The following is an 18,578-nucleotide window of genomic DNA, read 5'->3' on the forward strand; positions in this document are numbered from 1 at the left end:
GAGTATCGTGTCAGTTATAAAACATTAATGCATTTTGGAGTCATTGTACTGTTAAACAAACGAGACAATTTTAATAATTACAGAAATCTGTTTATAGATATAAAAAAAAAATGTAATATTAATAATAAAATATTTAAAATTATTCATTTTGACAGTAATAAGATGTCGAAATAATTCCTTAAAAATCTATTCCGAAGACGAATTTCGAATTTGGTATAAATTTTCTAAATATGGATTTGTTCATATTTTAAATCGTATTGGCAACGAAATTAAATAACGAAATANAATACGATAATTATTATACAGTTGGCAAAACTGCATGCAGCTGAGAACAATCGTATTGAACAGAGTCGATAAATATACTGGTCCTTGAGCTATGCTCTCAAGTAGAGTTAATGTGTCAGATTGCCGATAGCTGGCATTAGAGTCGCACTACGGCGACAAGTTGGTTTATATATTTGGTTAGTAGGTAATTTTACCGTTTTCAAGCATTTTTGTAACTTTTTTCTACTATTCTGTCAAAAAAATCTTATTCGTAATCTTTTTTAATTTTATATTATATATAAAGAAAGAAAAAGTATTGTTTGGTTGCTAAAAAAATTTAATATGATGATAATTTGATATTATAGATGAGGATGTGGATAAATCGAAAATATAATTATTTTCGATTTAATTTATCCAAGTTTTAAATGGAAATTTATTTAAAACTGTGAATGAAAGTTCTGTACATAATGTTATAGTATAACACATCTGTTCATACATAGGTAATGGTAAAATAAGTAAATAAATTTGCTTTTTACTGTTTATTTTATTACATATGTATAACAATATAATTAGGAAAACCATAGCTTATTCTCTGATATATTTAAATAGCCATAGAAACTTAATCCAGATAATAAATTATTTAAAAAATACTTTCTGAACTCTTGCCATCCTACATTTGCCTATTTTATTTGTCAACCTCTAACTCATCATCCTCTAATTACCTCTAAGTTATTATGTGTATGTGAATATGTTGAATATGTTGTCTAAATGGTTGGAATTTCCCCTTTTTCCTCTAACAGCCTATATTTAAAATCCAAAAACCAAATCTCCTGACTTTTAATCCTCTTCTGTAACTTGTTTCTAATTTTTTATGAACCAACTTTAACCTCTCTCTATCTTCTTAATAAACACAATATAAATTGGGCACAACATATAGCTCCTTTCTCACTGCAAACTGTAATAATTCACCTAATATTAATAAATAAATAAAAAATCTGGACCTAACCTTGATAAACTTCAAATCCTAAATCTCCTTTTTTGTAACACTTTAAATCTATCCTATCTTAACACATGGTTTAACATTTAATTATAGAAATGTATAGAAATGTATATAATTCTCATCGACCTCGACCCCTTTTATTTTTGATTCAGAATTCTCGAGATTCCCGAAGGCATAACATATTTATTAATAATGTATATACAGGATTAACTATAAATTTTTTTACTACCTTTTCTTACCTTTAACGGAAACTTCCAAAAATATTTAAAAATAAAACACAAATTGTAAACAAAAAAAGAAACAATCTAATCAATTTAAAGTTTAAAATCTTGAAAGTGACAGTTGATAGAAATAGAAATATTAACGACATTTACAGATAAATAATGTTCAAAACCAAATTAAATAGTATTTATAAGCAGGCCTTTAAAAAACAAAACAAAACAAAACAATATCTCAGTTAAAAACGAAAATTTTATATATTAAAAGAATTTCGAATGTTTACAGCTGACTGTGCCTATGCTCAAGCCAAACTTAAGCCGTGAAGCTATTGCAGCGCTTGAAATGGCAGAAATATTTATTACGCCGCTATCGTAGCTTTAGAGCTATTGGTAGCTCAAGGACCAATATATCTAGCGACTCTGATTGTAAATACAGTACATCTATACCCTCCGGCTACACACAGACAATGGAGTGAATTTCACGCACTACGAACAAGTGCTGCCAGTCAGACTTTTGGCTCTCTGGCCGCCACAACGTAATAGGATAAAATCTCGTTAAGCTGAAGTCTTGGAGGGTAAAAAAGAATCCCGACTTCGAGTTAGCGACGTTTTTAGGCTGCAATTTGAAAAAATTGTAGACCATAAGTTCCCACTGTCATGTGTCCGTCCTTCTTTAATCTCAGGAGTTAGAACAGAGTTAGATAGTTGACATTCGAGACCAAATATAGAAACCTTGGGGACAGGAGCCCCCGATTAACTATATACGAACTTCCGATACAAACCGAAAGTCAAGTTATTTCAATTAAAAAGTTTTCCCCTGAAAGGTTTTAGATAGATGACCGGCATGACTATTGTTAGAGGAAAAGTATGACGTACAGAGGCAAATCACTACTAATTTGAGGTGGGGAGAATATATTTTAAATTAAATAAATTAAATTAAAAATATAATTAAAAATTGACGCACGAAATTGTGATGATGTCACAATAAATAATTGCTCGTACTGTATTAATATACTCTTCAAAATTTCCATTTAAATGCTTTTCCTGTCATAATTTTCGAAACATCAAAACCTTTAAATATAGTTAGAATTTTCCTTACCTGTACCATCGAGTAGTTCTGTTATAAAAGTATTTTCCATCTGTAACGAAGAAGGTTTAACGGGTTGACGAGATAATCCCAAAGCCATTTCGGATTCGAAGACATCTCTAATCCTTTTAACAGTGTCATCATCTAATATCAATGGCTTCACGATGTCTTCTACCTAAATTATGAAAAACACTGTAAAGTTATCTTTTACAATGGCATTTATATCATATTTTGACAATATACTGTACTTTCGTTAATGTCTAATTTTTTAAGTCTAGTAATCTTAGGACCAATAGAAAAAAATAAGAAACAGAACGCAAATAGTCTTCGTGTGTTGTCACCTTATCCGATCAATCCAAATCTTATTATGTAGACTTGTAGGCCGAATCCTTCGTGGACATGGATTATTATTTTATATATTATTTGAAGTATACACATTTATATTATTATTATCATTATTACATAGACTAAACAGTACAGCATAACCATTATTTACAGATAATACCTAAAACAATGTAAATGATAAGTAATCTAGAGATGATTTAAAGTATAGGGAAGGATGTGCGTAGATCACACAGTACAGTACTGTGTCATATCACATAAGGGCCATAGATTCTCGGTATCCACAGGGTGTTGGAACCAATCTTCCGTGGATATTGAGGGACAACTGTATAAATGATTATTTACCTTAATTTTGATTTCTGCTGCCTAATATGTAGTATATTACACTAGCCTAGTAATTTTTTATATGACTAGTAATGTAAGCCTCTTAAATTCCAATCATAAAACTAGAAAGTATACAATAATGCCAAAGTTTGAACTACTATAGACTTTCTAGTTTTATGCTTGAAGTTAAAAAGTATTAAATACAATGCAGTTTTCTTTATCTATAAATACTGTAACTATAATTGCTAAAAATTATTTAATTTCGTAATTCTTAATATTACTAATTATACAGATTCGCTTTTCTCAGTATACTTTTATTAATTTGAAAATTCGAATTTGATAAGATTTAGGAAGAAGGTGTTATATTCATAAGACATAATCTTTGAGTTAATATAACATGCTAAAAATTAAAAATTAATTTTTCTGTCCTTGACCCTACAAAATAACATTATCGCTTCATTTTGCATGATAACAGACCACACTTCCTTTAATATATATGTTTCTTAAACAGGTTATTACGCTTCATTAGAAAAACCTTCACTTATATAATACTGATATCAATAGGCTTTTGGTATTACAAACGTTCCCTTACGATATGCTATATATATTGTCTGGGAAATATTGTATTAATAATAATAAATGTAGAAAGTTTCGTTAACTCACCGCACTTTGCTTTTTTGAATCAGAGAGAGTAAGTTTTGGTGGGTTGTCTACCTTCAACATCCTAATTGTATATAAATTAAGATGATTGTATAATCGAACGTATACTTTTACTGCCTATGGGTTATCATTAACCTATTCAGATTATCCAATAACACGTTGCATCATTGAATACAGCGACGTCTAACGCATTTGTCTACTGCATTTGCATATACATTTACATCAAACATGACCTTGGTACTGTACATAAAGCAAAATGACATAACGTTAAGACTGGTTTAATAGTTTTCATCTATTTTTCTTAAATTAATCTGCTTTTCCGAATTTAATATGAAAATATAAACTTAAATTAGTTTTATCAATTGCATCGATTACATTACTATTACATATGAATGATACGAAACGAGAAATGATAGATACTATTAATCAGTTTTCTTTTGCAATTTATTTTTATTTTCTGATATGTAGGATATAAAAATCAAGGATAATGTTTCGGGGTCATTATTACATTTAATTCAATAATGCATTAAAAATTTATTATAGGTCATCAGAGGCCTAATCAGGGAGGGGCGGAAGGGACATACTTTTAGTTTAAAGGAGACATATAGAGAAAATTTATCTATAATAAAATATTTATGCTCAAACCTATTCCCGAAACTCCCCACGATGATACTTGTTCATGCCGCCGTAACTTACGAAAAATAAAAAATAAAATTCTATATTATCCCTCTACGCGAGATATTACTGTGAGATTCATAAAGTAACGTAAATTTTAATTAACAAATCTTTTAAATATCGAGTTTCCAAGTACAAAATCTCAAAATCCTGAAAGTGAAAGTGAAACTGCCAATTTTCCAGGGTGTAATAATTAGCCTGATTTCACAGATTCAAGAATTATTACATAATCTATAGTGCTTGTAGTTTAGAGAATCCGTCGATAGGTTTAAATTATTACGCTATTATTATCATCAAATGATTGGATAGTGTTTCTAGTCTAGAGTTTAAAAATGTTTGGTCAAATTTCACAGACTTATGGAGGAGGAAAATAACCTGAATAAAAGTGGAGGGCAGTTTTTTAATATGAAACATTTTTAGCGAATTATTAAGCGTCAAATTATAATGACGTCATTTCTGTTTTTAACTTAAGTCTAATGTATCAGTAATACAGCTTCATTGTGTAAAGAACATTCCTGAGAAAACGACGATTAATACTCCTTCGCAGGCAACCTGAACAAAATTGTACTTGTGGAGGAAAATCGTGTTTTCTTGGCGGATGGAAGAAAATCACAAATGCTTGCATTCGCTGTAAATGATATAGATGCAATTGGTATTCACGATGAATATGCCATACATATGATACTCTAGTCTAGAAAGTGTGGCGTATACCGTTCTAGCTATTTGTTTTGTACTTGTACTAAGATTCTGACCAATTCTAGCAATAATTTGCTTCTTCATATATGGTGTTCGCTTCATAAAGTTCTTGCTCTTCCTCTATCAATGGTAGGGTTTCTCATTTCCCGGGAAATTTGCCTCCAGCGGGATTACGGGAAAAATGATTTCTTTTNTGTAATATTAATAATAAAATATTTAAAATTATTCATTTTGACAGTAATAAGATGTCGAAATAATTCCTTAAAAATCTATTCCGAAGACGAATTTCGAATTCGGTATAAATTTTCTAAATATGGATTTGTTCATATTTTAAACCGTATTGGCGACAAAATTAAATATCGAAATGGAAAAGGATTGTCATTAATTGCCGAACAATGGTTTTGACGGCCTTAAAATTTTATTTCTGGAAGCTTTCGGAATACAGTATAGTTGGCGACCATTTCTGACGTCACAAACAAATAACCCGATTGGCCGAACGACTCCTAAAACAGGAGTAATAGGGAAGTAAGTAAGAGCCAATGTTTTGCCGAAAGTTCGTTTAGAAAACGGTCAGAAATAGACGATCGTCGTCTTTGCAACGCACTTTAAACCGCGATTCAGCCAACGTCTATAGACCGTTTTGTTGATAAACGTCGTTTAACGTAAACTCTGTCTCTGCAATCGGCTGTCAGTGTTCAGGGTACGAAGACCGCTTGGCCACTGGTGAGCACTCCTACTCCCGGGAAAGAAGATGCTCCACGACTACTGCGTAATACCGGTCTAGTCTTAATATTTGAAAAGTTCTCCGTGCTGGATGGGTTGTGATGGCCTCGGCGCACATGATCGAAGTTGCTAACCTTAACGCCGAAAGACTTCATATATGACTTATTTAAATAAAAAAATCCAGTAAAAATGCAAGAATAATTGGTTTTATGTGATCCCGCAAAGAAATTGGTGAAACCAGGTTGAAAAAGTAAAGCTCAGCAAAAACAAAGAAAAGTTTTGAAAATTGTAGCATAACAATTGTGGAATCAGATTTGACAATATGACTCAACACGTGAATAAAGTACACATTAGACAGACTATAACTACAGGAAATTTTGAATGAAGCAATGACGCCATAATAATAAATAGGAAAAATAAACATCGGCACAGAAAAAGACTTCGAGCTTTGTGCCTTAAAATCGTTGTACTGTACGTACGTCCATTAATTTGGCTGAACGTTATAACATCTTAAGCAGTATCAATAAAAGAAGTCTACGACAGTGGGTTTATGAGTTGATAAGGGGAGATGAAATCAGGGGAGAGGCGGGATCTCCAGTTTCGTGTTAGTTAATTATGTCCACGTGAATATCGCGTTTATAGGAAAATTATTAGAATTAGTCTGGTTTATTTGGTTACCCGAGCGATCTGCCGAGGGAATGCATCCCGGGAAGACTTTTATGTAAAGCCGAACTATATTATTGGACTGCAATTTGAAAAAGTGTAGGCCTATAAATTCACTGTCGTCTGTCTGCTGTCAATCCCTAATTTTGAGAACGGAGTTAGATAAATGAATGCCGGGACCAGATATGGAAAGCATAGAGGCAGGAGGCCCCAATTAACTATATCCGAACTGATAATATATATTAGACTTTCGGATGGAAACCGAAAATCACGTTATTTCAATTTTAAAATTTTACCCTGAACGGAGTTACATACATAACCGGCACGACTCTATTGATAACAGGAAAAGTATGATGTACGGGGCAAACACTACTACACTCCACGCAGACAAGTGCTATTTGCTACCTGTCGCAGTAATGGCCTAATGGCGCGTAATAGGGCGTCTATTTCGTACTATATCATTGTCGCAGTAATTAAGTGAAAGTAATATCGGTAGATACGTTCCACTTTATAAGAATTTCACATTGTAGGAATTCTTAAATACATGAGCCAATCACAGCCCGGCACGTGTGCAGTTTGCGAACTACGGCTGTTTGAAAGGTTTTCTTCCATAAAATTAATTGATTCTAGACTAATTTGACTCGACATTTCCAAAACACGTATAATTTTTTCGGAATAATCCGTATAAACTATGCTATAAACAAAAAATAGTAGGATTACTTACCGAGTGTTCACCGTTTGACGACGCCATTGCTTAAGCTTGTTTTCGTTGCGGAGAAGCGCACTAAACGGCGGGCGCATTTTCTGATAAGTTATTTTTCTGCGAAAAATTCGTTGAACTTTGAATACATCATTAATAGAAATAATTTTTATGGCCGTTGAATAAGAAATGTTTTATCACAAGAAATGTCTAAAATTATAGTACTGTATTAGACTTACAGTACCTAATTTATATATTGTACAGACGATAGTAAACTCAACTTACCCGCCTAAACTCTGTAGCGTGTAAGTAGTTCGGCTGCTCGTCCACTATTGGTCCAGATTCGACCAATCCCATCGCGACACGAGTCGGCGATGACGTTTTACGAGTCTCTTTTAGCATCTTTATACGAATACGGTCGCAATTTTTTCGCCGCGATATAAGGAATCCGCATTATATGAAACTTTTTTTATTTCCATCCGTTTCCCACGGAGTTAGAAAACAGACGAACAGCTGTTAGTTTAACAGTAAACAATCGACTAAGAAACTCATGTTAAAAAGGGAGCCTTTGACGCAACAAGTCCCATTCCTCTCACAGATCTGAGAACGTTTCGAAAGTTAAACAATTTCACGGTGTGAGTCTGACAACGAGTCAAATTCCCACCGCCCTAGCCGGCCCGTCGATAACACACTGAAGGTAGGTGCCATCACTACAAACAGAAGGTTACGAGACCAAATTCCCACACCGGAGAGGGATATAACAGCCGGGCACCCACTCGTCAAGGCGGACATTTCCAGAAGCCATAGCTAGTCTCGGCTCGTCCCGTCATACTCGAAGCGAACATACTAGGGAGAGCATAGAAGCTCTACTTGCCAGCTCCTGTTCCGCCATAAGTCAGTCCCTAAGGAATATCTTTGTGAATTGTGCAAGTGTCTTCCCAAACATCTCCCCGGTCCTCCACGGATAATTTACCTCCGAGGACAACGGCCACTACGGTAAAAAGGTATGATAGTTAACCGATTTATGTAAACTCTTTCTCTCGGTTGACTTAAATCTTAGGCAGTATTATCCCATAGATATCGATCGGATCGTATAGATATGCGTGTGCTATACGCTATACATACAGGTGTAATCGTAGCTATTGTATAACGCTTTATTTTCCTATTAAAGTTATTGGTTAGTTAAACTGGGGTTGACTCCAATTGTTCAAATTGGTAACCCTATCGACTTATCCGCGACCTCCCCACTCGATTTATAGCCCTCCTAGCTATCTAGTGATAACTTGAGAAGGTTTTACCAACCCGACATCGATCAAAGGAGTTTAAAGCTTTACTCTCTAACCCCCGGCTTCTCACAGAATTATATTTACTTTATTAATTTCTTATATTTTTTGCTACAAGTACAGCTAGAAAATCAAATGTAGACAGAAATTAATTTCTATGTAAAAATTCATTAATATTTTGATGTGAGATGCACAACTTGATCTATCTAAGTTAGAAGTAAGAACGTCACTTCCGAGTTTCGTAACAATTGATCGAACGGCCTAGGCGTGCATAGCGAACAAACAAACAAACATCCTCATTTATATATATAGATAAATTTTTTATGAAACTGTTAAATATGAAAATTTACACATCACCGGAATGATTTTATGCTTACTGTTTATTTTATATTTAAATATATATATGTAATCCGTTATTTTTGTTTTAGCGATTTATTCCTAAAAAAGCTGTTGATAATGCTCTGCTGAATTCTAGGAAATTACAATATTAATTTTTGGGAAGTCAATGAAGTTCTCTGATAAATTCCAGTTTATTCGAACTGTTCCAAAAAGGCTGAATCTTGAAATAAAGAACACTTGCGTTACAAGCATTTGATGAAAAAGCAATTTATTCACAAACTTGAGATGTTGTACAGGCATTTTTTAATTAATCGACAAAATCAATTTTTCAAAATTTTTCAAAAATTAACTTTTTAAACATTTCAGTACATCGGATATTAAGATATTAAAATCTGTTTTGATAATTTATAAATTTGTTTTTTCTTTCAATCTCACTGCAATAGCTGCTACAAGACCAGCTCCTTTACCACTCCCATCCTCAACGAGAATCAATTTAAACTAGAAAAAATCCGAAGTTTCAAACAAACTTATAATATAACTATGAATTTACATTTAATTCAAATACCTTTTTTCCTGGAGCCATTTTAGTTATAAATTCTACCATCAGAGGATGGTATTTCGGATGATGCTTATATAGTGATCCGTCTATAGCAACAGTTACTTCCGGTTTATTCATTCTTTCTAATAAACTGGATAAACCTGGTTAAATAGGTTAAAATTTTCCATGCAAATTATTATTAATTATATTAACGGTCTTGTCTTTTTAAACAAAAAAGTAATTCTTACAGATAGAAACAATGCATGCTCCACGTAGACTAGTAATGGCGCACAGATACTTTACTATATGAATGTCGTCTTTGGAAATTTTGTCATAGCCTAAACGTTCAAAAATCGTATAGATTTCCGTTTCCCAATGTTCACTATAATTTATAACATATTTAAAGTTTTGCAATTAAAATCTCCATTTAATGACTTATAAAATTTACCCTTCTATATGAGATACATCTGTAGTAGTAAAACTATTATGCTGCTCCAATTCTTCCGTTAGAATTCCATTAAATAACAAGTGTTCCTTAATTAGTTTTAGCATAATTTGACGCACTAGTTCACCCAAAAATTTACCAGCATATAGTTTTTCGAATCTGCAAAATGGAAAAGTATAATTATATGAAATGAATAGGAACTGTTCGACTTAGTAAATGGTTTCTTCACGTACGTAAAAGAATTTACGAGCAAAGAAAGATTATCCACAGCACGATCGTATTCGGTTTTCACAAAATCCAAAACTCCATTATCACCAAAAGCACCCCACTCTATATCTATTACCACCTAAATATTTTAAATAAATTAATAATCTTTGCTTTAACAAAATCTCGATCATTTTTTTACCTCATCAACTCCAGGATGATCACCTTTCCATTTCTCTATTCTGTCTACTTTTTCCAAATAACAAGCGTTACAGCCCGTAGCTAAAAGTTACAGAAAATTATAAACACGATATCTTAATTTTGATCATAACATATTTAAAATGTTACCAAACCTAAGATCATTCCAATGGCACATTTCTGATCTACTAAAGTTCCTTTTACAAGTGTTCCTGTAGTATCGTTCACAACCGCCACAACGTCAATGTTAATATCCTACGAATGGAGTGTTGTAAAAAGCGAGGCACACATTACATATATTTTAAATTCAGTACTTACTCCTCTTCTGTGTATGGCATCGTTCAGCATCTGAACAGAGTCTTTACCAACGACATCTGGGCAATTGAAGCTTTTGGTCCATGTGACAAGTATTCCAACATCCAGAGCTTTCTGAATCATAGGAAATGAAAAACAGAAACCTAGAAAAATCGATTTAACAATTAATGATGTGAAGTCTAAATATAAAAATACGCCATTTTTATACAAATTATTATTAAAATTTGATAAATTGAAAAATATTTAAAAACTACGTTTTAATTTACCCAAAGGAAGTTTTTTGTGAGATAAATTGTACGTTTTCAGAAAATGATGAATGCATTCGGCTAAGAAATCAAACAGCTAAAAACAAAATTTTAATAGTTAGATACAATACAAAAAGTTTAAAACGCTAATTCTTTATATAGGCTATATATATATAATTGTCAATTTTGATTCTTTTCGCCTTATGGCATCAGGAGCGCCTTTGAATCATTGTGAGTTCGGCTGACCCACAATGGTTGACGACTGGGTGATACGAGACGGAGATAGACGTATCCGGAATGGAATGGAATGGGTTTCTTGCTCGGATTAGACCCAGATCGTTCTAGAGCGGCAGGCTAATGTCTTTATTACCTGAAACTGCTGGTAAATTTTGTAATTCAATACAACTTTGATTATTTAGACACCTTAAACATTTGATTGCTTTTAATCCACAGTTCTGAGTTCCCAGGTTCCAATTCTTACACATTTTCATGAATGGGTATATCGGATACATCCTTCTCCATCCAGTCTTCCCACTGTGGGTCTAGCCGAATCAGCAATGAAGAAGACCACCAAGAAACTTCGGTGATGACTAGGAGTCGTGATGGACCTGTGATAAAAGATCTGTGTCTACAAGGCAGAGTTAAAAAAGCATGACCATACAGATCACATTTTAGACTTTCTGCTATTATATTCAGTGTAAGGTTTATGGAGTTGCAGTAAAATTTCTAAAAAATAAAAAAATAAAAATGCGAAGTTATCTTTAGAACAAGAGACTGGTTAATTTAAAATTTACGAAAAAGGCTCGTTAAGAAACGATTAAATTCGTACTTATGAATACTTACAGGAGCACCTTCGCCTATTCTGATATTTTCTGGTACCGTATAGTATTGAACCAGTTCCTTTTCCAGATTGCCAGATTTCATCTCGATCAAGATTACTCGAAAATTTGTTCCTCCAAGATCCAACGCAAGAAACTCACCATTTTCTACATAAAAATAAACAATAGAAAGTTTTTACAAAAAGCCGCACTCATGGCTGTATTTTCTGTTACAGTAATATATTTTGACATTCGATTTTACCGCTTTTCTTTCAAATACTAACAATAGGTAGTCGAATGCCAATTGATCCGCGGATTGCGTGAGCGAGATCCAAGTTTAAATCAGACTCCACCACCACATGACCTGTGACAAAACAATTACATGCAGCCAAGTTGCCAACCTTAAGGGAAAAAATTATCGTAACTGCCTCTTGAAATTATCGCATTTCACTTTAAATTATCATACAGCTATCTCGATCCGTTACATTTACGGCCTCTATCCGTAGAAGTATTAACTAAGTCCTCACGTCAGAATAGCTTAAACTTTTTATGTAAAACCCCTTCTTACAACAAAAAATTTTTAAAACCCCATTTCCAATGAAAAAGTTTTCACGACTCTCCCTTATAATATGGTGCAAAACAAACCTCTGAATGACATAATCTAAAATTTACGTGTTTTCGTACAAATATATATATATATATCTTAGCTTTTCCAAATGTTTGCAACCGTCTAAAATTTTTAGCCTATCCCTCAAGTGCTTGCGATGCGACCTCTTAGTTGAAGAAACGCTGCCCTATGTCAAAAAACGCTGTTCTAGACAGCTTACTAGATGGAAACTACTCTGTAATAAAATGTGTTAATGTAGTACTTATATTTTGTACAAGTAAAAGTATAATGGCATTTTAACAGAATGTTTATTTGTACAAATTTTCTGTGTGTCAATTTGAAAATTTTATCAGTCTATCTAAAAGTATAGAAGTTAGAAGTTTCGAAAAGTATGAAAAAGGTGGGCTTTATATTCGAGAATATATAGTAGTATCTAAGGAAAAACGCATGAAAATTTAGTAGGACTCTAGTGAAGAAAAAAGATTTGAGATATCAATGAGAAAGCGATACGTACAGTACAAAAATGCTGATAACTATTGAAACAATTTAATTTGCAAACAATTACTTTGAGAGTAAGATGTATTTCTGAAATTATCGTACACTCCTACAGGTATTATAGTAGGAGTACATCTTACGGCCCTGAAATAATTGTACAAATACGATAATTATTATACAGTTGGCAAAACTGCATGCAGCTGAGAACAATCGTATTGAACAGAGTCGATAAATATACTGGTCCTTGAGCTATGCTCTCAAGTAGAGTTAATGTGTCAGATTGCCGATAGCTGGCATTAGAGTCGCACTACGGCGACAAGTTGGTTTATATATTTGGTTAGTAGGTAATTTTACCGTTTTCAAGCATTTTTGTAACTTTTTTCTACTATTCTGTCAAAAAAATCTTATTCGTAATCTTTTTTAATTTTATATTATANTATTTCTACTTAAGTAGTAGTTAAATAATTAAGCGATTAGGGAATTGGGGACATAAACAAAATCCTGATGAAAGAGTCAAAATTTTACTTGAACAAAAGCCTAACCGAACCAATCTCTAGTCGAGTACAGTGGGACTGATTTCTTCGAAATATTAGATGTAATAAAAACAGACATTTTTCCAGTTCAACGAGAGTGACCGAAAAGTTGTAAATCGTTCGTTTTAGGACCAGGTGGACAGCACCTGGTCCTAAAATGAATTAGTTAGAAAACAAATGACGACAATCTATTAAGTTTAACATATTTAGACTTTTACAGCTATGGTGAGAAACGTTTAAAATTTACAAGAACCCTGTCGCGTCTTTTCAGATATACTAGTGATGCGACAAAAGAGGCATTTGAAATTGACCGGTATCGGCACCCTCGGGATTTGGCAGCCCGCGTTCACACCTAGCAGGACCGTCTCTGTTACCNATTTCACAGATTCAAGAATTATTACATAATCTATAGTGCTTGTAGTTTAGAGAATCCGTCGATAGGTTTAAATTATTACGCTATTATTATCATCAAATGATTGGATAGTGTTTCTAGTCTAGAGTTTAAAAATGTTTGGTCAAATTTCACAGACTTATGGAGGAGGAAAATAACCTGAATAAAAGTGGAGGACAGTTTTTTAATATGAAACATTTTTAGCGAATTATTGAGCGTCAAATTATAATGACGTCATTTCTGTTTTTAACTTAAGTCTAATGTATCAGTAATACAGCTTCATTGTGTAAAGAACATTCCTGAGAAAACGACGATTAATACTCCTTCGCAGGCAACATGAACAAAATTGTACTTGTGGAGGAAAATCGTGTTTTCTTGGCGGATGGAAGAAAATCACAAATGCTTGCATTCGCTGTAAATGATATAGATGCAATTGGTATTCACGATGAATATGCCATACATATGATACTCTAGTCTAGAAAGTGTGGCGTATACCGTTCTAGCTATTTGTTTTGTACTTGTACTAAGATTCTGACCAATTCTAGCAATAATTTGCTTCTTCATATCTGGTGTTCGCTTCATAAAGTTCTTGCTCTTCCTCTATCAATGGTAGGGTTTCTCATTTCCCGGGAAATTTGCCTCCAGCGGGATTACGGGAAAAATGATTTCTTTTCCCGGGATCCCTGGAAATTCCGGGATGAGATAGTAAAATAGAATTTTATATGAATAAAAAAGATCATACAGGAATATCATAAATTTGAATAATTTAATTTCTTTTCTAGTAAGTAAATAAAAGTGTAGGGCCAATCTCACCCATACGGACACGTTAGGCTCAATTAATTTATGTTCTCCTACATTATAAGATGAAAGTAAAATAAAGCGTTTCATTGGGAGTTTTAATGATTACCAAAAAAAATACTATTTTACTTCTAAAGATGAAATAAAAAATAAACTAAAGTGCGATGAGTGATATTTACTTTCAGCAAGTCTCCGCTGTTCAATGATGCGCAAACACAATACATAGATATTACATGAACTAACAAGTAGAGACTTGTAAAACATAGGTAATAATATGCAGCAAGAAACCTCAAAATTTCTCTTTTAGGTGAGTCTTCAAGATGCAACTTTTCGTATAATAAATAATAGAAAGAAAACCTACATGGTAAATTATTATTGAAATGCGAGATTTCCCGGGAAAATAAAATTTCCTGGGATTTTTCTCGTAGGAAATAAACGGCGAGAATCCCGGGAAAACGGGATCCCGGGATCCCGGGAAAAAAACCCTAATCAATGGTGACTATTAAAATTATCCCCGTTTCTCGAAGACTGATGAACAGCTGCAAAAGTATTTTTGGTGGATTATCTAATTTAATTAATTAAAAGGGATTAATAAAAAAGTAATCTGTTTAAAAAAGAAATCATGATTATCATTAATAAGCCGCTTTCGGTGATGGTTAGGATCCATTTTCCCGAATCTTATTCGAGTTACATCAATCTCTTCGTTCAATTATGGGAAATAAATTATATCCATAACGATTATTACATTATAAAAGAAAAGGTACGCTAGAATTGAAACTTGTTATATTATTTTTTCAAAATTTCCGAGTGTTATCTATAGCATTATCGTTTGAGTTATCATATCTAGTGTTTGAATATTATCTATTTTTCGAGCGTAAATGTTATCGAGTAGGCCCTTGAAAGCGTTCTCGGGAAGGCGTGGAGCAGTTTGCACGGAGCATGAAAACTAGTGAACCTATAGAAATCATTAACATATTTACCATAAGTACTACTACTAGCCGTGGTAAAGTGGTCACACTTTACCACGGAGCGATATGGCCTAGAAGCTCATGCCCAACTAGTTGATACAAGGTGAAAGTGAATGCCAAGTAGTATGTTTTATTTGTTATGTAATTGTAGTTATATGCGTTTATAATGGTCGTTACGCGGGGAATAATGCCTTCCGTGAAGTCTTTTAAAAGTAACTGGCCCCTATTCAGGCATTACAAACGTGGAAAAAATCCGGAAAACTTCCACGTGGCCAGCCCGTCCGGGCGAGGCGCGGACCCACTTCCGAACTTCCAGTTTTCAGGGAACGGAACCGCTTGGCCGTATTCGTAAAAGTGCAGAATGAAGAACGCGTTAGTAGTTCCGACCAGGGTCGTCATCACACTCGTTGTGGAACTGTTCCTCGTAGTTCCGAGTCTTTTGAAACAGTTCCGACCGGAACTATCCACCTCTATTTCAAATCGCCTTCCATTTCGCGCGAAGTGTAAAGGCACAGGGGGGAACGGTTGTGTTGCTCTAGGAATCATCGTGTGACCGCGACGCGTACGCGCTAAGTAGAGAGCCAGTATGGTCACTTAGAAACAAAGAGCAAACTTCCGCGCGTGACAGCGTTCTCTTCAATTCAAATCGAGTAAAAGAGCTCTCTTTATTGAGTATAAAGAGAGGATGCTTCGCGCTATTTACTCGATTTTATATAAAAATTATTAATTTTAAAATTTTATTATTAATTGAGATTAATATTGAATATTTTTGTGTGTAAAATTACAAATCGAAGTGTTATTATTATTGAGCATTTCATTGGCAGTCCAGTAGTATTCTTTGAAACGTAGTGCTGCCATCTAGTAAAAACATTAAAGACAAGCTAGCAGTTTACACGCGGATCTCACGTGTGTTCTTGTTTCTTTAAATGGTTTTTTAAATATTCAAAATAATGAATACCCGAAAATTAATTTATTTTACTGGCTTTATGGCAAGTATTTAATTAATTAGATAATAGAAAAAATATAATACAAATAATTCTGTGAAATATTGAAACATTGTATAGCTTTTATAACACAAAAATATGCCATGTGTACTTATTTATGATTGTAATTAAACCTTTTTTTCAGGATTTGCTTGGAGTTAGCATGATCATTCCTCTGTTGCATCTACATCTTCAAAAATTAAATGCTTCTCTAGTTTTAATTGGGCTGATAGGTAAATATGAGTGAAAGAGAAAGTATATATATATTTTTTAAATAGTTTTATTTGCAATTAAATACTTTAAATTTACATTTAAATATTCAAAAGTTCATTTAAACAGTTAAAAGTTTTTCAAATGAAATGACTGCTTTCATTTAATCTTGACATCATTTCTCTGAGAAAGTAGTTCACACACCAAAAAAATCTGGCACAGAATTGTATTGTCTTTAAACTTTCCTGTTATAGTACCTCATATTCCATCTCATCCTTATTTCTCTATTACTCTTATTAATTTATAATACTGTCATGAGTGTACAGTATTGTTTTCTATTCAGTGTTTCATATTATCTTTAGTTCTTCATGTAACTGAATCTAAATCATAAATCTATAATTATTATAAATATTACTCTTTTTCAGATTCTCTTTATGGTGGTTTACAGATATTTTCTGGCCCACTGTTGGTTAGTATTACTAAATTTGTGCTAAACAATATACAGCAGTGTTTCTCAACCTCTAACGAATCATTGCCATCTTCAATGTAGTATCGCCCCCTTCAGTAAAACCGTTACGTAGTATCGCCCCCTTCAGTAAAACCGTTACGTAGTATCGCCCCCTTCAGTAAAACCGTTACGTAGTATCGCCCCCCTTCACTTCAAAATTCCGATGCCGAGGACCAAGACTAATGCCAAATTCGTACTGCATTGAATAGACTATTGACTAGTATAATGTTATTTGTTTAATTATTGTACAATATAAAATATCTAATTAATCTTAATATAATGTTTTACTATATCGCCCAGAAAATTGTTTTTTGCCCCCAAAATATAAATTGTTACTAATCGCCCCTCTTAACATGGAAAAATGCCCACATGGGGGTGATATTGCCCCCGTTGAGAAACACTGATATACAGTTTTAATTAAACTAATACAGGAATTTTTATTATTTTTCTAGACATTAACTGTANAAGAAAGAAAAAGTATTGTTTGGTTGCTAAAAAAATTTAATATGATGATAATTTGATATTATAGATGAGGATGTGGATAAATCGAAAATATAATTATTTTCGATTTAATTTATCCAAGTTTTAAATGGAAATTTATTTAAAACTGTGAATGAAAGTTCTGTACATAATGTTATAGTATAACACATCTGTTCATACATAGGTAATGGTAAAATAAGTAAATAAATTTGCTTTTTACTGTTTATTTTATTACATATGTATAACAATATAATTAGGAAAACCATAGCTTATTCTCTGATATATTTAAATAGCCATAGAAACTTAATCCAGATAATAAATTATTTAAAAAATACTTTCTGAACTCTTGCCATCCTACATTTGCCTATTTTATTTGTCAACCTCTAACTCATCATCCTCTAATTACCTCTAAGTTATTATGTGTATGTGAATATGTTGAATATGTTGTCTAAATGGTTGGAATTTCCCCTTTTTCCTCTAACAGCCTATATTTAAAATCCAAAAACCAAATCTCCTGACTTTTAATCCTCTTCTGTAACTTGTTTCTAATTTTTTATGAACCAACTTTAACCTCTCTCTATCTTCTTAATAAACACAATATAAATTGGGCACAACATATAGCTCCTTTCTCACTGCAAACTGTAATAATTCACCTAATATTAATAAATAAATAAAAAATCTGGACCTAACCTTGATAAACTTCAAATCCTAAATCTCCTTTTTTGTAACACTTTAAATCTATCCTATCTTAACACATGGTTTAACATTTAATTATGGAAATGTATAGAAATGTATATAATTCTCATCGACCTCGACCCCTTTTATTTTTGATTCAGAATTCTCGAGATTCCCGAAGGCATAACATATT

At 33.0% G+C, this 18,578-nt stretch overlaps 2 protein-coding genes across 4 annotated transcripts in view; one reads left to right on the forward strand and one right to left on the reverse strand.

The window, feature by feature from the left end:
* Window positions 1–9,221: 9,221 nt before the first annotated feature.
* LOC111620353 (hexokinase-1-like) lies at window positions 9,222–11,925 on the reverse strand. The gene is made up of 10 exons (XM_023362271.1): window positions 11,763–11,925; window positions 10,941–11,016; window positions 10,678–10,817; window positions 10,515–10,614; window positions 10,364–10,443; window positions 10,191–10,303; window positions 9,961–10,116; window positions 9,761–9,894; window positions 9,540–9,673; window positions 9,222–9,472 (listed from the first exon to the last, which is right to left on the reverse strand). Exons 1-10 carry the CDS (start codon window positions 11,841–11,843, stop codon window positions 9,380–9,382), a joined length of 1,107 nt encoding a protein of 368 aa, XP_023218039.1. The 5' UTR covers window positions 11,844–11,925; the 3' UTR covers window positions 9,222–9,379.
* Window positions 11,926–15,466: 3,541 nt separating this feature from the next.
* Window positions 15,467–18,578, forward strand: part of LOC111620354 (major facilitator superfamily domain-containing protein 9-like) — a 16,935-nt gene continuing 13,823 nt past the window's right edge. Inside the window, exons 1-3 of one of the 3 annotated variants that reach the window (XM_023362273.1) lie at window positions 15,467–15,652; window positions 16,658–16,745; window positions 17,148–17,191. In XM_023362273.1, the coding sequence (XP_023218041.1) occupies window positions 16,676–16,745; window positions 17,148–17,191 (114 nt within the window). In that variant the 5' untranslated portion in view covers window positions 15,467–15,652; window positions 16,658–16,675. Of the gene's footprint in view, window positions 15,653–16,390; window positions 16,519–16,657; window positions 16,746–17,147; window positions 17,192–18,578 lie in introns of those variants that run through there. The other 2 variants (XM_023362274.1, XM_023362272.1) reach the window with 2 other exon arrangements.

Source organism: Centruroides sculpturatus, unplaced genomic scaffold (genome assembly GCF_000671375.1).
Source record: "Centruroides sculpturatus isolate CEXI.00-Female unplaced genomic scaffold, Cexi_2.0 scaffold32, whole genome shotgun sequence".
Taxonomy (NCBI): domain Eukaryota; kingdom Metazoa; phylum Arthropoda; class Arachnida; order Scorpiones; family Buthidae; genus Centruroides; species Centruroides sculpturatus.

What these genes read in the sequence shown, in the direction of transcription:
- LOC111620353 (XM_023362271.1), bottom strand. Translation starts at nt 11,843, where the DNA reads ATGAAATCTGGCAATCTGGAAAAGGAACTGGTTCAATACTATACGGTA. An exon ending in GAATAGGCGAAGGTGCTCCT is followed by an intron (nt 11,017 to 11,762) that starts GTAAGTATTCAT and finishes TTTTGTTTTTAG; the next exon opens with CTGTTTGATTTCTTAGCCGA. An exon ending in TTGCTCGTAAATTCTTTTAC is followed by an intron (nt 10,117 to 10,190) that starts GTACGTGAAGAA and finishes TCCATTTTGCAG; the next exon opens with ATTCGAAAAACTATATGCTG.